The 23,403-nt window shown below is 47.6% G+C and overlaps 2 protein-coding genes across 2 annotated transcripts in view; one reads left to right on the top strand and one right to left on the bottom strand.

The window, feature by feature from the left end:
* The window catches only part of LOC130300905 (uncharacterized), a 448,736-nt gene that overhangs the window by 240,616 nt on the left and 184,717 nt on the right, over positions 1-23,403 (top strand). The window lies entirely within an intron of this gene.
* LOC130297858 (oocyte zinc finger protein XlCOF22-like) lies at positions 5,850-21,790 on the bottom strand. Its single transcript, XM_056550732.1, has 7 exons — positions 21,493-21,790; positions 18,857-18,983; positions 18,669-18,760; positions 18,520-18,586; positions 18,306-18,397; positions 18,067-18,172; positions 5,850-7,075 (listed from the first exon to the last, which is right to left on the bottom strand). Exons 1-7 carry the CDS (start codon positions 21,631-21,633, stop codon positions 5,985-5,987), a joined length of 1,716 nt encoding a protein of 571 aa, XP_056406707.1. The 5' UTR covers positions 21,634-21,790; the 3' UTR covers positions 5,850-5,984.

Below are 23,403 nucleotides of genomic sequence, written 5' to 3'. Positions count from 1 at the left end.
CCCGTCCCCAGGAAGTTGAACGAGGTTCGCACCGCTGGACCGTGAGGCCTGTGCCGGACCAATGGGGGCTCGTAGGAAGGTGAGTTAAAGTTTATTTTGTTTATTTTTGAGGCCCGGGCACAGGGATATATAAAAGTCTAGCACTACAGTTGTCCTTTAACAATTGAGGGTCTTTAGTCAGGGTGATCCCTGAGGGGATATTTTTCCCCTAAGTAGGTTTTGTTATATGTCAACGCTCGGCCCGGCTTATTAATATTTACTTTGTTCCCTGCTCTGTCTTAGTGCCTACTATTCAATGCAAAACTACAACTCCCAGCATGCTCAGACAGCCATGAGCTGACGTCACTAGTGCCCATGCCCCAGACTGCTCATTTGCATATTCAGTAAAATAAAGATATCTCCGGAACGCAGCAGCAGATTAAGCATTAAGTGCTCCATAACAAGCGCGTATACCAAAGATGAAAGTGAGCACCCTTGTCGTGTCCCATTCCAAATTTTCAGAGGATGAGAAAGGAAACCATTAACTCTAATTCTCGTTGTTTGGTAATGAGAGAGTGCCAAGATGCTTCGCTGAGCAATTCGGCTTAGACCGCCAAGTCAAAAGCCTCCGCATCTAGTGACAAAATCATCCATGCAGTGGACATGTTACACGACCGAGAAGGTCTTTAGCGTATTATCATGCGTCTCTCTCAAAGGCATAAAACCCACTTGATCTGAGTGGACTAGAGTGTCCAGAAGGGGGGGGGGGGGGGGGGGGTCAATCTCACGGCAAGAATCTCCGCATACAATCGGCATCAACAGGAAATGAGATGATTCAAAGTCTGCTTAGAGACTATACCAACATGGACAGTCTGGATGTCGCCGAAGAAGAGGATTAATCCCCTCTCCTTCCCTGTTCTCCCCTTGTGTGTCTTTGTCTTTCAATAAAGCTTCGGGCCTGTGATCTCCTTTCCCTATCCCCCCTTTTCCCATCCCCCTTTCCCTATCGCGGTCCCTTATGCCTTGTTGGACATTGCATGCAGGATAACGTTTTATGATGAATGTAGGAGTGTTAGTATAGCATGTGGTACGATGTATAGTGTAGTGAACCTGTGCTGTATATTGTGCTGTCGTGCTATGTATGGTGAATGTATTATTTATTAATTGACGTTTGATTGCTAATAAAGGTATTTTCAATTAAAAAAAAAGTAAGTTAGGAGATGGGACAATAGGTCGACAGCAAAGCAGAAGAGAAACAATATAAAAAGCAGGCAGGCACCTTGTAAAATGTCAGTGTCGCGGTCAGGCTCAGGAGATTTCTGAGGATGTATATGGGGCATCTAACGCCGTGAACAAGTGAGGCGCCAGAGAGGGGAGTGTAGTGCAGTCCGCTGGAGATTAGAGGAGGGTACTTTAGCACTGCCGTCATTGGGAATATAGACCCACATAATAGGCGTGGGAACTATCTAGATTTGCAAGGTGAGATGTACAATTCTGACAGCTGCATTCTTGACAGACCGGACAAACAATGCGGCTGGTTTATCTCTAAGGGCCCTAGCCAACAATCTACCTACATAAAAATGACACCTTATCTTTATTCCGTAGGTCCATACGATTAAAATGATCCCCTACTTATATAGGTTTGATATTGTCGGACTTCTGGAAAAAATCATAACTACATGCAGGAAAATTTATACGTTTAAAATTCTCATCTTCTCACCCCTATAACTTTATTTTCTCATTTTTTGCGCCGTGATCTGAAGTTTTTAGCGGTACCATTTATGTATTGAACGGACTTTTTGATCGCTTTTTATTCATTTTTTCATTATATAAAAAGTGACCAAAAATACGTTATTTTGGACCTTGGAATTTTTTTGCACGTACGCCATTGACCGTGCGGTTTAATTAATGATATATTTTTATAATACGGACATTTACATACGTGGCGATACCACATATGTTTAGTTTTATTTACACAGTTTTTTTTTTTATTATGGGAAAAGGGGGGTGATTCAAACTTTTAATAGGGAAGGGGCTAAATGACCTTTATTCGCTTTTTTTTTTTTTTGCAATGTTATAGCTCCCATAGGAGACTATAAGGCTGCACACACTGATCTTCTACACTGATCATTGTTATCCCATAGGAGACTATAAGGCTGCACACACTGATCTTCTACACTGATCATTGTTATCCCATAGGAGACTAAAAGGCTGCACACACACTGATCTTCTACACTGATCATTGTTATCCCATAAGAGACTATAAGACTGCACACACTGATCTTCTACACTGATCATTGTTATCCCATAGGAGACTATAACACTGCACACATTGATCTCATACCTATCATTGTTATCCCATAGGGGACTATAACACTGCACACACTTATCTTTTACATTGATCATTGTTATCCCATAGGAGACTATAACACTGCACACACACTGATCTCTTACACTGATCATTGTTATCCCATAGGAGAAAACACTGCACACATTGATCTCATACTGATCATTGTTGTCCCATAGGGGATTATAACACTGCACACACTTATCTTTTACATTGATCATTGTTATCCCATAGGAGACTATAACACTGCACACACTGATCTCTTTCACTGATCATTGTTATCCCATAGGAGACTATAACACTGCACACATTGATCTCATACTGATCATTGTTATCCCATAGGGGACTATAACACTGCGCACACTTATCTTTTACATTGATCATTGTTATCCCATAGGAGACTATAACACTGCACACACTGATCTTTTACATTGATCAATTGTTTCTCATTGATGTAATGTTTCACTGCACTACTCCGTTGTTAGAGGCCGGGCCCGACCCGCTATTATGCGGGCCCGACGTTGTAGAACGGGAGCGGACTCATGGCGTACAGGTACGCCCTTGGTCCTTAACAGGTTAAATAAATATCAGTAAGCGTGTGCAATACGTTTTCCCCGTGTCATCGCACATTATTACACATAATTTCTGATCTTATTTGTTTTGGTCTCTTTGTATATATGGATGACTTGGGGGTTTTACTAACATCTGGGAAAAATATTATGTTAAAGGAGTCGTGCATTGAAACACAACTTATCCCTTATCTAAAGGATAGGGGATAAGTTGTAGATTGGTGGGGGGTCCGACCTCGTGGCACCCCTGCTATCTCCTGAACGGGGCCCCAGCAGTCTGTCGGAAAAGATAGAAGGGGCATGCGGTGAGGTCCTGTGAGTCAATCACTTCGGCACTTGCGGTCCCATAAATGACTTAAAGGAGATAGACGTGGCGGGCCCGGGGTATTGCGAACTCCTGGCCACGCCTATCCGACTGTTGCTGACTCCACTCAAAAGCATCTTTAAAGGGTACCTTTCATCAAAAAAACTTTTGATATATTATAGATTAATGTATTCAGAATAACTTTCCAATTGCATTTTATTACAAAATATTCTTCTTTCTATTTCATTTTTCACTTTGAAAAAATGACCACTAGGGGTCTCCCTACCAGTCCTTTTTTTTTATAGATTTCAGACTCATGCTGGAGTCCTAAATCTCAGACTGCAGCTGGGACACAGACAAGCTCAGCACTGCTCCTTGGCAGTGAGCAGTGGTGAGCTTGTCTGTGTTCCGGCTGCAGTCTGAGATTTAGGACTCCTGCAGGAGTCTGAAATCTATAAAAAAAAAAGGACTGGTAGGGAGACCCCTAGTGGTCATTTTTTCAAAGTGGAAAATTAAATAGAAAGAAGCATATTTTTTACTAACATGCTATTGGAAAGTTATTCTGCATACATTAATCTATAATATATCAAAAGTTTTTTTGATGAAAGGCACCCTTTAAAGGATGAGAATTACTCAAATAAAGCAGCCAAAGCTTTCACATACTGGTCTTAGTTCTAGGGAGTAAAATCTTATGACTGTTGCGCTTTAACTTTTTATAATTTTCTTTTATATTTTCTTTATCTTAAAACTTGATTTAGTCCCCAATAGAGACTATTATAAGCAATCATTTGGTTGCTTTTACAGCTTACTGCCATACTACTGTATACTATACTACTGTATGGCAGTGAACTGTCAAATCGGTGATCTTCTAGTACAGGCTGCCCTATGGCAGGTATCCCGTTGGAAGGCCTCCAGCTGCCACGGTTACCAATCGGCACCCCTCGATTGTGCCCATCTGACCCTTGACAAGTGCGTATGCTAGTGTTTCCCAACCAGGGTGCCTCTAGATGTTGCAAAACTACAACTCCCAGCATGCTTGGACAGCCTTTGGCTGTCCAGGCATGCTGGGAGTTGTATTTTTGAAACATCTGGAGGCACCCTGGTTGGGAAACACTGGCGTATGCTATTGAATTAAAGGGGAATTCCAGGCTTATACATCTTTTCCCCTATCCAAAGGATAGGGGATACGATGTCTGATTGCAGGGGTACTGCGACCTCCAAGACTGAGACGGACGTCATGGCCGCACCCTCTCCATTCATGTCTATGGGAGGGGGCGTGACGGCCATAAACATGGAGGAGGTGTGGTCTGATGTCACGAGGGGGGGCATGGCCATGACATCATGTATCGGAGGCAGCTCCCGGCACAGAATGCCAGGAGCTGCACTGAGAACGTGGGGGTCCCAGCAAATGGAGGGGGCGTTGGGTGACGTCACGGCCTCCGGGTCCAAACATTCTGAACAAAATGTTCAGAACATTGGAGCACCGGAGTACCCCTTTAACCCTTGCCTAATCCTTGGGGAAGACACTCAGAGCACTCATTAAACAGGTACTCCACCCCTGGACATCTAATCCCCTAAAGATGTCTGACCGCAGGGGGTCCGGCCGCTGGGACCCCCTCCGATATTTCCAGGTCGGAGCCCCGCGTTCTGAACATTGTCATGCCACGCCCCCTCCATTCATGTCTATGGGAGGGGGAGCGATATAAATGGAGGGGGCATGGCATGATGTTCAGAACGCCAAGGTGCCGGCCTGGAGATCATGTCACGCCATTAATAGAGGGGGTGTGGCGTGACTTCACTGCTAGGGGATAAGATGTCTAGGTGCGGAGAACCACTTTGAGGTGATTTATTTATGCACTAAATAATTTAAAGGGGTACTCCGGTGAAAACCTTTTTTCTTTTAAATCAACTGGTGCCAGAAAGTTAAACATATTTGTAAATTACTTCTATTAAAAAATCCTAATCCTTCCAGTACTTATTAGCTGCTGAATGCTACAGAGGAAATTCCTTTCTTTTTGGAACACTGATGACATCACGAGCACAGTGCTCTCTGCTGACATCTCTGTCCATTTTAGCAACCGTGCATAGCAGATGTATGCTAAGGGCAGCATGGTGGCTCAGTGGTTAGCACTGCTGCCTTGCAGTGCTGGGGACTTGGGTTCAAATCCCACTAAGGACAACAATAAATAAATCAATAAACATTTATTATTATTATAATAACGTCAGCAGAGAGCACTGTGCTCGTGATGTCATCAGAGAGCATTCCAAAAAGAAAATAATTTCCTCTGTAGTATTCAACAGCTAATAAGTACAGGAAGGATTAAGATTTTTTAATAGAAGTAATATAAAAATCTGTTTAACTTTACGGAGCCAGTTGATTTAAAAGAAAAAAGGTTTTCACCGGAGTACCCCTATAAGGATAAATTTGAAATATATTTTACAGTGAAAACCCGTTTTTAGGGAAACTGGTTTTTCCTAGTGCCGTCACGCCCCCTCCTATATACATGAATAAAGGGGGTGCGGCATGACATTACGGCCATAGTCGCCCGAAGCCGGCGCTCAGAACATAAATGTTAGGGGGATAAGATGTCTAGGGGTGGAGTACCCTTTTAAGGGTCAACAACAAAAATATGAACTACAATAAGAAATTACAAATTTATTTTATTATTGTTTCCTATTCAACTCTGTCACCCTTATCATTATATATGGTATCTATGGAGATCAAATATTAATATGGCTATATATGAAAATAATATAAATATCTTGGAACAGGGTGTCCTCTGTGTCACTCTGCCTTATCTCTTGTGTGACTTCTCTGATGTTTCCTTAGTTTGCTTTTATCGATAAAACATTTCCCACACTCTGAACATGAATACGGCCTCTCTCCTGTGTGAATTCTCTCATGTACGACAAGACTTGATTTATATGTAAAACCTTTCCCACATTGTGAACATGAATAGGTCTCTCCTGTGTGAATTCTCTCATGGAGTACAAGACTCGTTTTATCTGTAAAACATTTCTTGCATTCTGAACACGAAAAAGGCTTCTCCCCTGTGTGAATTCTCATGTGATTAATAAGATTTGATTTACGTGGGAAACATTTCCCACATTCTGAACATGAAAACGGTTTCACTCCTGTGTGGCTTCTCTCGTGTGTTATCAGAGCTGATTTACTTATAAAGCATTTTCTGCATACTGAACATGTGTACGGCTTCTCTCCTGTGTGTGTTCTCTGATGCATAACAAGTTGTGATTTATATGCAAAGCGTTTTTCACACTCTGAACATGAATATGGCTTTTCTCCTGTGTGAATTCGCTCATGCACGACAAACTGCGATTTGCATGGAAAGCATTTCCCACATTCTAAACATGAATATGGCTTCTCCCCTGTGTGACTTCTCAGATGGGTAACAAGCAGTGATTTATATGGGAAACATTTCCCACATTCTGAACACGGATGTGGATTCCCTCCTGTGTGACTTCTCTCGTGTACAACAAGATGAGATTTATATGGAAAGCATTTTCCGCATTCTAAACACGTATGTGGCTTCTCCCTTGTGTGACTTCTGCCGTGTCTAAGAAGACTTGTTCTATTTGTAAACTCTTTTCCACATTCGCCACAATGAAACCTTGTCCCCCCTTCCTGATCTGACCTTGGGGTAACAATATGTGATTGGTCGGTAGAAAGTCCCTCATAATCAGGAGGATTATTATAGGTTAGATCTGGATGGACATTAGGGGTGAGGAGGTCTTCTCCTGAGGAGCGCTCCATCATATCTTCAGCTTCTCCTTTATAATTCGGAGATGACCTAAAGTTCTTACTGGGATTTTCTTCTTTTATATTTCCCATATCTTTTAAATCCCCTTTTGCTTTGGCTGAAAAACAAAACAAAAGTAAATTAATATATGAATATATATAATATAATAATATTATTAACAATAAATAAATACAAAAAAATAATGCATGTAGCATCAAAATGCTACAAAAAAAAACTTCTTTAAAGGTGTACTCCGGTGCTTACACATCTTATCCCCTATCCAAAGAATAGGGGATAAGATGCCTGATCGGGTGAGTCCCGCCGCTGGGGACCCCTGTGATCTTGCACGCGGCACCCCGTGTGTAATCAGTCCCCGGAGCGTGTTCGCTCCCGGTCTGATTACTGTCGACCGCAGGGCCGACGGCGTGTGACATCACGCTCCGCCCCTCAATGCAAGCCTACAGGAGGGGGCGTGATAGCTATCACACCCCCTCCCGTCGGCTTGCATTGAGGGGCGGAGCGTGACGTCACACGGGGGCGGAGGCGTGACGTCACACGCCGCCGGCCCTGTGGTCGACCATAATCAGACCCGGAGCGAGCACGCTCTGGGGACTGATTACACACGGGGTGCCGCATGCAAGATCACAGGAGTCCCCAGCGGCGGGACTCACCCGATCAGGCATCTTATCCCTTATCCTTTGGATAGGGGATAAGATGTGTAAGCACCGGAGAACCCCTTTAATTCCAGCCTTATAAAATGTTCTATAAATAATAGGATAAGATATAGGATAAAGGCGACTGCAGCACTACAGAGTACCAAAAGAAATTTGTTTTATTCCAGAGTGCTGCAGTCGCCTTTATCTGATTACTGGACCCAGGACCGGTGACCCTGAGACCGCCAGCACCCGCTTACTTCTATATAGTGGTTTGTGCTGCTTTCCCTTGCAAAAAAAATATATATATATATATATCTATATATATATATATATATATATATACACACACACATATATATATATATATATATATATATATATATATATACAGTGACCCCCCCGACCTACGATGGCCCCGACATACGATCATTTCAACATGTGATGGCCTATCAGAGGCAGCATCAACATACGATGCTTTTGTATGTCGGGGCCATCGCATGAACGGCTATACGGCAGCGCAGACTGCTTCAGCTGCCACCGGATAGCCGTTTACGGTGCCCCGTGTGGTCCGCTGATGATCACTTACCTGTCCTAGGGGCTCCGGCGTGTCCTCTTTGGGATCCTCTGCATCGTCGGCGCTCTCCATCGTCGTCATCACGTCGCCACGCACGCCGTCCCGTCATCCAATAGGAGCAGCGTGCATAACGACGCATGCCCAGCAATTTTTTCGTGTGACCCCAAAGCTTACATAACAAGCGAGTCGTGGGGAGGAGTCCGGAGGTCTGGTAAGAGAACCAATCTCCAAGACATGTAGAGGTATTCTGCCCCCGTGCTTAAGCATAAACAACCGACCTGTAGGACCCAATGTAGATAGTGCAGCCCACCCTCTCACCTGATGCAGTTGTGATGCAATATAGTATAACCACGGATTCGGTAGAGCAAGTCCTCCCGCTAATTTACCCCTCTGTAACGTTTCTAGCCTAATCCTGGCAGTTTCGCCCCCCCAAACCAACTGTCTGAAAAGTCGTTGAATCCTCTGAAAGTGAGCCATCGCAATCCAAACCGGAGAATTCTGCAGGATATACAATAGCTGAGGCATGAGGACCATTTTAGCTAGATTAGTACGACCTACTACCGAGATTGGGAGCTTACACCACACCAACACTTTTTGAGAACTCCTGTCTAGAAGGGGGAGGAGATTGCAAGGAACAAAGTCATGTATGTAGGGAGTAATGTTAACCCCTAGGTACTTAAAACTAGAGACCACTTGTATTTTGGAAATAGCAATTTGAGGGATATCTGGCAAAGGATCAAGAGGCATCAAGACCGACTTATCCCAATTAATGAGGAGCCCCGAGAAGGATCCAAATTCCGCACTAAGAGACATAACTGGGGCCAGTGAGCGTGCTGTGTCTCCCATAAACAATAACATATCATCTGCATATAGGGCCACTCGTTCCTCTATAGTCCCATACCTAAACCCTGAGACATCCGGTGACCTCCGTAAAAGACAAGCCAGGGGTTCGATGGCTATAGCAAAAAGTAGGGGCGACAAGGGGCACCCCTGTCGGGTACCTCTCTGTAGAGCAAATGAGGGTGAAATCTTACCATTTACCCTGAGACGGGCTACCGGACTTTGGTAGAGAAGTTTAACATAGGAGAGGAACCTATCCCCAAATCCCATGGCCCTCATTACCCCCCACAAATAATTCCATTCGACACTATCAAATGCTTTGGCAGCGTCCAATGAAAATACTGAGCGTGCCCCCGTACCCTCCTGAAACATCTGTAAATACAGATACACCCTCCTAATATTGTCCACCGTAGACTTGCCAGGCATAAATCCGGTCTGGTCCCCATGGATCAGAGAGAGTATGACCCCCGCCAATCTATTAGCAAGCACCCGAGCCAGCAGCTTCACATCTGCACATAAAAGGGAAATCGGTCTATAGGAGCCTGCACATAGGGGATCCTTTCCTGGTTTTGGGATAAGAACTACTATCGCTTCCATCATGGAGCGTGGCAAGGAGCCCTCTAAAACCGCTGACTCGACTACCCGCAACAGATGTGGCAGTAATACACCAGAAATTGGGAAAAAGTTAACAGGTAGAAAAAATAGCGAGCACTAACCTGGAATTCTCTGGTTGTGGCTCCCACCGGGTCCGCCGCCTCTAGTCACCGCAGGAAATGCAAGGAAACTTATGGCATAACTCAATTCTAACATGTGGCAGGTGCAATTGAGAATGGGAAAGATGTGGCGTGGAAACTGGTGTCAACCCTCCCTGTACAGTGGTGTGTCCAGAAATGCTGACCAAGGTCCCCAGATGACCCCGAACCTGTCATTGTTTCCCTTGGAATCGGCCATCAATTCCTCCATTCTACAGAGAAAAAGAATCTCCGTGTACCAGTCAGTCACCGTCGGGGATTGTGAGTCTTTCCATCTCCTCGGGATCACAGTGCGAGCGGCAAGTAAAAGAAAATGCGCTAAGATCTTAGAGGGGGTCCGTCTGGTCGAGGGAAGAATGGATAGTAACAGGACCTTGGGGTCATTCGGGTACTCAATCCCTGTGACGGTTTTAATCCTAGAAACCACCATCTCCCAGAAACTGGCCATTCGTGTGCAGGACCACCAAATATGTATCATAGTACCTTTATCGGTTCCACATCTCCAGCATAGGTCAGAGGCGTTGGGGTACATCTTGTGTATAACTACTGGCACCCTATACCATCTAGAGAGGATTTTAAAGTTCGTTTCCTGCGACTTGCATGAGATTGACATCTTGTGGCAACTAGTGAATGCCGTCACCCAATCTGATGGGGCAAAAGTAGTATGTAGTTCCTCCTCCCAGACCCTGGTATAATTTGGCAAGTTCTGGGCCTTTTCCTCCAAGATCAGGTTATAATTGGTCGAAACCGCACTAGGTATCTGGGCAGAGGAAGCACACAGTTTTTCAAAAGGGAGTAGAGGTCTATTTAGGCGTAACTGACTACCCTCCGTGTCCACAAAATGTTTGAGCTGTAGGTACTGTAGGAGAGTTGCAGGGTTGCGGGAACTTAACGGTACTATATCCTCGTAGGGGCGGATCAGGGAACCCTCTAAGAAACCCTTCAGCGGCAGGGATGGCGGTTCCGAGACTCCGAAGAAGGAAGCACTTCTCAGTCCCGGGGGAAATCTAGGATTACCTAGCACTGGTGTCAATGGGCCATCTGGAGTGAACAGTGTAGTGCGTCGCAGGTAGCGTCTGAACATCTCTGTCAATTCCCGGGTGACTATTGGGTTGTCCTGAGGTAGGGAAGTGCGTGGGGGCAGCCAGGGAACAGATACCATGTGAAAATGTGTCCCTGTGGTTTCAACCTCCACCCATCGTTTCGAGGAACGACCGTGGAGGAAGTCCAGGTACCTGGTCAACGAGGCTGCTACATAGTAGGCCTCACAATCCGGTACAGCCAAGCCACCCGCCTGTTTCCTCCATATGAGAATTTGTTTAGCAATCCTCGACGGTCGTCCCGCCCAAACGAAGGACCGTATTACTCGGGTAAGTCTTTTGAAAAAGGAAAAGGGCAGTGCAATAGGGATGGCCTGGAAAAGGTACAACAATCTCGGCAAAACATTAATTTTTAGCACATTTGCCCTCCCTAACCAGGAGAAGGTACCCTTCGTCCATTTTTCCAGGTCTCTCTCCAGAGTCGCTAGTAGTGGTCGGAAGTTTAATGTATAAGTGTCATTCGGGTTAGCGGGGACCTGTACTCCTAGGTATTTAATGGATTGAGAAACCCAACGAAAATGATTTGTGGTGCGTGCTGCTGACATCTCATATGGCGATAGGGTAATGTTCATTGCCACACTTTTTGTCATATTCACTAGGTGGTTGCTGAAATAGGAGTACAGGTCTAAGGCGCGCGTGAGCGCTGGGAGGGAGGTGGCAGGTGAGGTAATATAGAGCAACAGGTCGTCCGCGAAGGCTGAGCAGAGGTGATCACCTCCCCCCACCGGAAATCCGGTAATTTCTGGGTCTTGTCTCAGAGCATTGAGAAGGTGCTCCATGCATAAGACGTATAGCAAGGGGGAGAGGGGGCACCCCTGTCTCGTGCCGTTCCTGATGGGTATTGGAGTGGAAAGAGATCCATTAATCCTTATCTGAGCATGGGGGTCTTTGTATAGGGCTCCAACGCGTCCCTGCCTCAGTGGGCCCAAACCTATCTGTCCCAAGGAGGCTTCCATGAACCTCCAGCTCACCCGATCAAATGCCTTCTCGGCATCAAGAGAGAGAAGCATCAGCGGTTGACGTTGAGACAACGCTCTATGGACAATAGAGAATGCTCTCACCGTATTATCTTGTGCCTCACGGGAGCGTATGAAACCTGATTGATCTGGGTGAACCAGAGGCCCAAGGACTGCTGCCAATCTATCTGCGATCAATTTAGCAAACATTTTGGTATCTGTATTCAGGAGCGAGATCGGCCTGTAACTAGCACACACATTTGGATCACGCCCTTCCTTGGGGATTACTGTAATATGTGCGTTAAGGGATTCAGTCGGGAAGCCACTATCTGGTGTCACGCTGTTAAAGGATCTGCATAAAAACGGGACCAAGTCTGCTTTAAGAGTCTTGTAAAATTTGTTGGTGTACCCGTCCGGCCCAGGGCTCTTCCCAGCGGGCATGCTCCCTATAACTGCCGCTATTTCTTCCTCCGTGAAAGGTGCCTCAAGAGCGGTGATGGTGTCATCTGACAGTCTGGGGAGAGCAGTCCTGGTAATATATTCCTGCAGTGTCATGTCTGAGCATGGGGGTGGGGGATGGACTTGGGTTGGAGGTATATTATAAAGTTTAGAGTAATATTGTTCAAAGGCCTTTAGTATATCCTACGTGAGGAAGCTTCGTCCCCCGCCCTCAGTATTGATGGAGGGGATATATAGTGCAGCTCGTTTTTCTCTAAGGGCCCTCGCAAGTAATCTCCCTGGTTTATTGCCCCACTCGTAAAAGGATTTCGAGCATTGTTGTCGGTAACGTTTGTAGGAATCGTTAAGGATCCTACAAATTTCATGTCGCGTTGTGGTCAACTCTCTGAGAGTGGATTCCTGTAATGTTTGTTTATGTAGGGTCTCAAGTCTAGACAGAGTCCCATAGAGGCACCTCAGTCTCCCCGCTTTTTCGTGTTTAATCAGCACCCCCCTCAACACGCACTTTAGCGTCACCCATTGCACCGTTAGGGGAGTCTGGTGACCCCTATAACTTTTTTATTTTTCCACGTACAGGGCGGTATGAGGACTCATTTTTTGCGCCGTGATCTGAAGTTTTTATCGGTATGATTTTTGTTTTGATCGGACTTTTTGATCACTTTTTATTCATTTTTTAATGGTATAAAAAGTGACCAAAATACGCTTTTTTGGACTTTGGAATTTCTTTGCGCATACGCCATTGACCGTGCGGTTTAATTAATGATATATTTTTATAGTTCGGACATTTACGCACGCGGCGATACCACATATGTTTATTTATTTATTTTTTTTACACTGTTATTTTTCTTATGGGAAAAGGGGGGTGATTCAAACTTTTATTAGGGAAGGGGTTAAATAACCTTTATTAACACTTTTTTTTTGCAGTGTTATAGGTCCCATAGGGACCTATAACACTGCACACACTGATCATTGTTATCCCATAGGGACCTATAACACTGCACACACTGATCTCTCATGCTGATCACTGGCGTGTATTAACACGCCTGTGATCAGTGTTATCGGCGCTTGACTGCTCCTGCCTGGATCTCAGGCACGGAGCAGTCATTCGTCGATCGGACACCGAGGAGGCAGGTAAGGGCCCTCCCGGTGTCCGTTCAGCTGTTCGGGACGCCGCGATTTTACCGCGGCGGTCCCGAACAGCCCGACTGAGCAGCCGGGTCACTTTCACTTTAGAAGCGGCGGATAGCTTTGCCCGCCGCTTCTAAAGGGTTAATACCGCACATCGCCGCGATCGGCGATGTGTGGTATTAGCCGCAGGTCCCGGCCGTTGATGAGCGCCGGGACCGACACAATATGATGCGGGATCGTGGCGCGATCCCGCTTCATATCGCAGGAGCCGGGGCAGGACGTAAATATACGTCCTGCGTCGTTAAGGGGTTAACAAAAAACCGCTTATGTTCAGCCGCCTCCTCCAGGTACGTTTTATAGTCACTCTGGGCCCTCAACCAGGCAGTCTCAGTCCCCGGGGAGGGGGCCGAAACATACACATTCTCAGCACCAACCACCGCCTTTCTCAACTTCTCGCCCTTTTCCCTAGTGAGAGATTTGTGAATACTAATGTCCCGTATGAACAGTCCACGTAGATAAGCCTTTAGGGAGTCCCACACTGTAGAGACCGAAGCCGAACCCACATTCAGGGCAAGAAAGTCCCGGATTTCAGCAGAAATAATCTCCACAGTAGTCAACACCTGTAGCCAGAACGGGTTCAGTCTCCACAAGGGGCGCCCCCCTCCAGCACCGTCAGTAAAGTCAAGTGTAAGCCTGATGGGGGAATGATCCGAGAGCCCTCTAGCCAAATATTCTATATGTCTAACCAACCTGTCCCCGTCACCTATCGCCAAGTCAATTCTAGAAAGGGTTCCGTGCGTAGTAGAGTGACAAGAGTACTGCAGTTCAGAAGGATTGCGACAGCGCCACAAGTCAAATAGGTCAACCTCAGACAGTAATGTAGCAAGTCCAGTCGGCCTAGAGGGGGGGGGGTGTTCTGCAGTCCCCAGAACCTATCCACCGAAGCATCTAGGACCTGATTGAAGTCACCACAAATAAGGATAGGGGCCACAGGGAAACCCAAAATTACAGAGAAAACCTGATGCATGACTCTACTGCTATAAGGGGGAGGGATGTACACACCCACAATGATCACGATACGGCGAGACACCTCCGCCAGCAGACAAACATAACTGCCCTCCGGGTCAATGCTAGAGGAGAGGACATTAAACGGGATAGATTTATGGATCAATAAACTGACCCCTCTAGCATGAGAAGAGAATGTAGAATGGAACGAGTGACCCACCCAGGCCCTATTAAGAACCTCAGTGGTGTCCCCCGTCAAATGAGTCTCAGTGAGACATAAGACAGCTGGCTGAAAGTGTCTCACTGCATTAAAAACAGCATATCTTTGAGAAACATCTCCCAACCCCCTAACATTCCATCCTATAAAATTAAAGACCGCCATCATGCAACCAGGAACGACCCCAAGAACAAGAAACTTACTCAAGGAGTAAATGCGCACTCTCAAAGGGAGCAGTCTCGTAGAGCAGCCAGCAGCGGAGGGAGAGACGGAAAACCAGACAAACAAACAAATAACAGCAAACCAACACCCAGAACCAACACACCAACACATCCTCTCTATGCGCCGTGGCTCACGGCATCTAGGAGCGCAAACATACCCACAACGGCCACTACCACACTTCAAACAGAACCAGAAAGCATACCAGGATACGTGAACCAGGTCGAGGGCATATTGCATCCAGTCAGCCAGCCAGCCAAGCATTAACATGCAGCCAGAGCACTCCTGCAAATAGTCATACGTTAACATATCTCATTTGAACTTATGGCAATACATCCCAACCCAACAGACCCCCCCCCCCCCCCACCCCCACAAGATGAACACAAGCATTACCAGACAGTATGAAGTATAGAGCCACTAAACAAATCCCCACCGCCCCAACTTCAGCATCCACCCCCCCGCAGAGAGTGTCAGTTCAAGGAAGAAAAACCAACAACATCAGCAGTTCACATAAGTGCCACGTTAGCCAGTTCAAGATATGATCAATCCGGGGCGGGTTCTGGTGAGCCCCTCCGGGCTCTCTGGTGCAGCTGAACTTCATGCGTGTCTAGCCACCGGACCGCGGCATCCACTCCGTCGAAGAAGTGGGTGGTTCCTAAAGCAACCACCCTCAGCCTGGCAGATATTGAATATCCAGGGAGCGCAGTCTCTTTTTAACATCCATAAAGGAGGCGCGTTTCTTCTGCACCTCCGCCGAGAAATCCGGAAAGAAGGATATAACATGGTTGTCCACGGTGACCGGCTGTTGCTCCCTAGCCAGTTTAAGCACCAGGTCCCTGTCACGGTAATGAAGGAGTTTCACCAGCATAGATCTCGGCGGACCACCAGGAGGAAGCGGTCGCATGGGAACTCGATGGGCCCTCTCCACAGCAAAGAGAGGGGTCAGATTGGCAGCTCCAAACATCTCCTTGAGCCAATTTTCCATGTACTCCGTAGGAGAACAACCCTCACACTTTTCAGGCAGTCCTATTATCCTCACATTGTTTCGACGCAGACGATTTTCCAGATCATCTGCTTTAGCTTTGAGCATGGCTATGTCCTGACTATGTCTAGTAGAGTCCTGGACCAAAGGAACCACGGTGTCCTCCACATCACTAACTCGACCCTCCACTGCAGAGGTGCGCTCCGCCACCTTTTGCAAATCATGGCGCATTAAAGAGATAACAGACTGCACAGTGCCCACCTGAGCAGTCAGTTGGGAGAGGGTAGAGTTGCACCTCTGTATTTCCGCAAATACTGTAGCCATAGTAGGTTCAACTGCAGGCGCAGCAGGGGCAGCAGCCACCAGCCCAAACAAATCAGGAGGGGTACCAGGCAGCGATACATGTGATTCCGCCACAGAAGCCTGCAGAAAAGTGTCATAGTCCTCCAGAGGGTCCATGGGGGTCCCTATATCCACCATAGGAAGAGGGGCCTCTTTGTGAGCAGGTGAATCAGGGGGTTGTCGCCTCAGTGCAAATTTCTCCAGCTTAGCCGCCACTTCCTGCTGTAACGTCATCTTAGTCCCAGACGAAGAGGACCCACCGGCCCCCTGCTGTGAGGGGCCTGCTCCCTCCTTATTTCTCCGACCCATAACAAAGTCCTGGCAATGTAATAGTAAAAGCACACAATATGGTAGAACAGGCGTCACTGAGGTCTCTCTAATCGGATAGTCCACCAACTCAGCAGCAGCTCAATAAACAGGCAATGCCACCACGGGGGTGGTGGGGGAGTACACAGGAAACAGGGAGAACAGTCCAGCAACACAAATATGGCAGAGGGGGCAAGGGGGGGGGTTCCCCCAAATCACAGTGACAGTCCAGTGAGGTGGCTCCAGCAGTCCCTCCAATAGATCAGTGGGCCTCTGCAGGTTCAACAGCACAAGAGTCCTGGGAGTCTCTCCACTTGTACTCCCGGGGCGGCCGTCAATCCCGCTCCCCCCCAGTACAGAGCTGTACTCACGATATTTGCAGGGACTCCGGCAAGAGCCCCCGCAGCTCCGACAGCGGTGCAGCTACTCCTCCTCTCAACTCCGCGCCGCTCTCTCCACCGGAGACTGCAGAAGAGACAGGGCCAGCCGCCTCCGCTTCCTCATACAGGCCGTCCTTCCCCGCCAGCCACAGACCAGACCGGAAGCCAAGACGGGTCCCACAGGATGAAGGCCGGGCAGCGCGGCAGGCCAGATCGCCGACCTCACCAGCTTTCCCCGCCGGGACCGGACACCAGGAGCCACCCTAGCAAGGCGTCGGAGCAGGTAAGGACATCCCCAGTCTCCTTCAGGAGCACCGCAGAGGGGGGAAGCGGAGGTCACGGAGAGTCCCAGGCTCTGCGGCCTAGCACACCACAGGCCTCGAGGCGCACCTCAAACTCCACCGACGGTCACAATGGGGGCACCAGAGGAGACCCCGGGGTGGTGGGGGTCCCGCCAAGAGGGACTGGAGCCTTAAAACAGCAGGATGGCAGAGATATTGTAAGGATGGAGCTCAGGATGGCAGGAGCTCAGCGCTCACACGTCCGCTCAGTCGGCCATGCAAACCATGGAATTTTTACACACCTGGAGTAACACCTCCTGGAATTTTTACACACCTGGAGTAACACCTCCTGGAATTATTACATATCTGGGGTAACACCTCCTGGAATTATTACACACTTGGGGTAACACCTCCTGGAATTATTACATACCTGGGGTAACACCTCCTGGAATTATTAGATACCTGGGGTAACACCTCCTGGAATTATTACACACCTGGGGTAACACCTCCTGGAATTATTACACACCTGAGGTAACACCTCCTGGAATTATTACACACTTGGGGTAACACCTCCTGGAATTATTACATACCTGGGGTAACACCTCCTGGAATTATTAGATACCTGGGGTAACACCTCCTGGAATTATTACACACCTGGGGGTAACACCTCCTGGAATTATTACACACCTGGGGGTAACACCTCCTGGAATTATTACCTACCTGGGGTAACACCTCCTGGAATTTTTACACACCTGGGGTAACACCTCCTGGAATTTTTACACACCTGGAATAACACCTCCTGGAATTATTACATACCTGGGGTAACACCTCCTGGAATTATTACACACCCGTGGTAACACCTCCTGGAATTATTACATACCTGGGGTAACACCTCCTGGAATTATTACATACCTGGGGTAACACCTCCTGGAATTTCCTCCTTCACTTCCCTCATACACGGGTGATGGCCCCTCATCCTCTCTTCATCCTCCACTTTATTATTAGTCAGATCTCCCCCCTGATGTGACATATAGAACAATTCACTACAATACAGCAGACAGGAGGAGCAACAGAGACCCCCAAAATCCACCCCCACATCTATGACTGCAGGACCCCCCTTAGAGATGTGGGATAGGATCAGCCTCATCTACCTGATGCTTCTCTGGGACATTTCCCTCTGGACAGTCCTGGGAATACAGAGGACGGGGACACCTCTCGGGTGGATTTCTATCCATGACTCCATCTGTAGGGAACACACAGGGAATAGATTATTTACATGTGATGATCAGATGATGGGTGGAGGATCTAGGGGACCCTCAAAACAAATTATTCTTATACAACCACAGAAAGTCTCCCCCTCCTTACACTGCTGATCCGTCTCCTCTTCTGATTCATCTTTGACCTCAACCTTAATATTGATCAGATCTTCACCCTAAACAGAAAAAAAAACAGATGTAAGTTGATCGCGGGTTCAGTCACTTATAGTCAAACTCATTAATTTTAGCGCCATCTACCTGATGCTTCTCTGGGACATTTCCCTCTGGACAGTCCTGGGAATACAGAGGACGGGGACACCTCTCGGGTGGATTTCTATCCATGACTCCATCTGTAGGGAACACACAGGGAATGAAAACATCACCTGCTGGAGATTTCTATGTTACTAGGTGGTGACAGTAATATCTATATATATGTCTCTTCTTACCTGGTGATGTGAGGGGCTGCTGATCCTCCCTCATGACCTGATCCTTGTACTGATCCTTGTGTCCTTCTACATACTCCCACTCCTCCATGGAGTAATAGACCGCCACGTCCTGACACCTTATAGGAACCTGACACATAATGATACAGTCATCACCCCGACCCCTCCAGTGGTGTTACTGTATAATGTCCCAGCATTCCCAGCAGTGTCACCTCTCCAGTCATCACCAGACCCCTCCATTACTGTATAATGTCCCAGCAGTGTCACCTCTCCAGTCATCACCAGACCCCTCCATTACTGTATAATGTCCCAGCAGTGTCACCTCTCCAGTCATCACCAGACCCCTCCATTACTGTATAATGTCCCAGCAGTGTCACCTCTCCAGTCATCACCAGACCCCTCCATTACTGTATAATGTCCCAGCAGGGTCACCTCTCCAGTCATCACCAGACCCCTCCATTACTGTATAATGTCCCAGCAGTGTCACCTCTCCAGTCATCACCAGACCCCTCCATTACTGTATAATGTCCCAGCATTCCCAGCAGTGTCACCTCTCCAGTCATCACCAGACCCCTCCATTACTGTATAATGTCCCAGCAGTGTCACTTATCCAGTCATCACCAGACACCTCCATTACTGTATAATGTCCCAGCAGTGTCACCTCTCCAGTCATCACCAGACCCCTCCATTACTGTATAATGTCCCAGCAGTGTCACCTCTCCAGTCATCACCAGACCCCTCCATTACTGTATAATGTCCCAGCAGTGTCACCTCTCCAGTCATCACCAGACGCCTCCATTACTGTATAATGTCCCAGCAGTGTCACCTCTCCAGTCATCACCAGACCTCTCCATTACTGTATAATGTCCCAGCAGTGTCACCTCTCCAGTCATCACCAGACCCCTCCATTACTGTATAATGTCCCAGCATTCCCAGCAGTGTCACCTCTCCAGTCATCACCAGACTCCTCCATTACTGTATAATGTCCCAGCAGTGTCACCTCTCCAGTCATCACCAGACCCCTCCATTACTGTATAATGTCCCAGCAGTGTCACCTCTCCAGTCATCACCAGACCCCTCCATTACTGTATAATGTCCCAGCAGTGTCACCTCTCCAGTCATCACCAGACCCCTCCATTACTGTATAATGTCCCAGCAGTGTCACCTCTCCAGTCATCACCAGACCCCTCCATTACTGTATAATGTCCCAGCAGTGTCACCTCTCCAGTCATCATCAGACCCCTCCATTACTGTATAATGTCCCAGCATTCCCAGCAGTGTCACCCCTCCAGTCATCACCAGACCCCTCCATTACTGTATAATGTCCCAGCAGTGTCACCTCTCCAGTCATCACCAGACCCCTCCATTACTGTATAATGTCCCAGCAGTGTCACCTCTCCAGTCATCACCAGACCCCTCCATTACTGTATAATGTCCCAGCAGTGTCACCTCTCCAGTCATCACCAGACCCCTCCATTACTGTATAATGTCCCAGCAGTGTCACCTCTCCAGTCATCACCAGACCCCTCCATTACTGTATAATGTCCCAGCAGTGTCACCTCTCCAGTCATCACCAGACCCCTCCATTACTGTATAATGTCCCAGCAGTGTCACCTCTCCAGTCATCACCAGACCCCTCCATTACTGTATAATGTCCCAGCAGTGTCACCTCTCCAGTCATCACCAGACCCCTCCATTACTGTATAATGCCCCAGCAGTGTCACCTCTCCAGTCATCACCAGACCCCTCCATTACTGTATAATGTCCCAGCATTCCCAGCAGTGTCACCTCTCCAGTCATCACCAGACCCCTCCATTACTGTATAATGTCCCAGCAGTGTCACCTCTCCAGTCATCACCAGACCCCCCCATTACTGTATAATGTCCCAGCAGTGTCACCTCTCCAGTCATCACCAGACCCCTCCATTACTGTATAATGTCCCAGCAGTGTCACCTCTCCAGTCATCACCAGACCCCTCCATTACTGTATAATGTCCCAGCAGTGTCACCTCTCCAGTCATCACCAGACCCCTCCATTACTGTATAATGTCCCAGCAGGGTCACCTCTCTAGTCAGCACCAGACCCCTTCATTACTGTATAATGTCCCAGCAGGGTCACCTCTCTAGTCAGCACCAGACCCCTTCATTACTGTATAATGTCCCAGCAGTGTCACCTCTCCAGTCATCACCAGACCCCTCCATTACTGTATAATGTCCCAGCAGGGTCACCTCTCTAGTCAGCACCAGACCCCTTCATTACTGTATAATGTCCCAGCAGGGTCACCTCTCTAGTCAGCACCAGACCCCTTCATTACTGTATAATGTCCCAGCAGTGTCACCTCTCCAGTCATCACCAGACCCCTCCATTACTGTATAATGTCCCAGCATTCCCAGCAGTGTCACCTCTCCAGTCATCACCAGACCCCTCCATTACTGTATAATGTCCCAGCATTCCCAGCAGTGTCACCTCTCCAGTCATCACCAGACCCCTCCATTACTGTATAATGTCCCAGCATTCCCAGCAGTGTCACCTCTCCAGTCATCACCAGACCCCTCCATTACTGTATAATGTCCCAGCAGTGTCACCTCTCCAGTCATCACCAGACTCCTCCATTTTTTGTGAAACACACTGTAACAAACCTCCTCCTCATGTAATCTCCTTACTACTGGGATCGCACACAACACAAGGACAGAGACTTCCTGACCAGGACCTGCATGATATCTGCTAAATGCTAGAAGTGTAGGACCTGTAATGATGTTACAATCATGTGACCAGTACATGTGGGGGTGGAGCTCTTGAGGATAGAAGAGATTGCGGAAGGACCTGTGAGAATGGTCATGTGACTGGGGTGGGCGGAGCTCAACAGTATAAATATCTTACTCTACTTCCTATTCCTTCAGATTGTAAGCTCTTGTGATCAGGATCCTCACTCCTCTTGTCTCCTCCTCCTCATAGATTGTAAGCTCTTGTGATCAGGATCTTCACTCCTCTTGTCTCCTCCTCATAGATTGTAAGCTCTTGTGATCAGGATCCTCACTCCTCTTGTCTCCTCCTCCTCATAGATTGTAAGCTCTTGTGATCAGGATCCTCACTCCTCTTGTCTCCTCCTCCTCATAGATTGTAAGCTCTTGTGATCAGGGTCCTCACTCCTCTTGTCTCCTCCTCCTCCTCCTCATAGATTGTAAGCTCTTGTGATCAGGATCCTCACTCCTCTTGTCTCCTCCTCATAGATTGTAAGCTCTTGTGATCAGGATCCTCACTCCTCTTGTCTCCTCCTCCTCATAGATTGTAAGCTCTTGTGATCAGGATCCTCACTCCTCTTGTCTCCTCCTCATAGATTGTAAGCTCTTGTGATCAGGATCCTCACTCCTCTTGTCTCCTCCTCCTCATAGATTGTAAGCTCTTGTGATCAGGGTCCTCACTCCTCTTGTCTCCTCCTCCTCCTCCTCATAGATTGTAAGCTCTTGTGATCAGGATCCTCACTCCTCTTGTCTCCTCCTCATAGATTGTAAGCTCTTGTGATCAGGATCCTCGCTCCTCTTGTCTCCTCCTCCTCATAGATTGTAAGCTCTTGTGATCAGGATCCTCACTCCTCTTGTCTCCTCCTCATAGATTGTAAGCTCTTGTGATCAGGATCCTCACTCCTCTAGTCTCCTCCTCCTCATAGATTGTAAGCTCTTGTGATCAGGATCCTCACTCCTCTTGTCTCCTCCTCATAGATTGTAAGCTCTTGTGATCAGGATCCTCACTCCTCTTGTCTCTTCCTCCTCATAGATTGTAAGCTCTTGTGATCAGGATCCTCACTCCTCTTGTCTCTTCCTCCTCATAGATTGTAAGCTCTTGTGATCAGGATCCTCACTCCTCTTGTCTCCTCCTCATAGATTGTAAGCTCTTGTGATCAGGATCCTCACTCCTCTTGTCTCTTCCTCCTCATAGATTGTAAGCTCTTGTGATCAGGATCCTCACTCCTCTTGTCTCCTCCTCCTCATAGATTGTAAGCTCTTGGGATCAGGATCCTCACTCCTCTTGTCTCCTCCTCATAGATTGTAAGCTCTTGGGATCAGGATCCTCACTCCCCTTGTCTCCTCCTCCTCATAGATTATAAGCTCTTGTGATCAGGATCCTCACTCCCCTTGTCTCCTCCTCCTCATAGATTATAAGCTCTTGTGATCAGGATCCTCACTCCTCTTGTCTCCTCCTCCTCATAGATTGTAAGCTCTTGGGATCAGGATCCTCACTCCTCTTGTCTCCTCCTCCTCATAGATTGTAAGCTCTTGTGATCAGGATCCTCACTCCTCTTGTCTCCTCCTCCTCCTCATAGATTGTAAGCTCTTGTGATCGGGATCCTCACTCCTCTTGTCTCCTCCTCCTCCTCCTCCTCATAGATTGTAAGCTCTTGTGATCGGGATCCTCACTCCTCTTGTCTCCTCCTCCTCATAGATTGTAAGCTCTTGTGATCAGGATCCTCACTCCTCTTGTCTCCTCCTCCTCCTCATAGATTGTAAGCTCTTGTGATCGGGATCCTCACTCCTCTTGTCTCCTCCTCCTCC

Source organism: Hyla sarda, chromosome 1, assembly GCF_029499605.1.
Source record: "Hyla sarda isolate aHylSar1 chromosome 1, aHylSar1.hap1, whole genome shotgun sequence".
Taxonomy (NCBI): Eukaryota; Metazoa; Chordata; class Amphibia; order Anura; family Hylidae; genus Hyla; species Hyla sarda.
The sequence above is the reverse complement of the archived record's forward strand: the minus strand, read 5'-3'. Positions and strand labels throughout refer to the sequence as shown.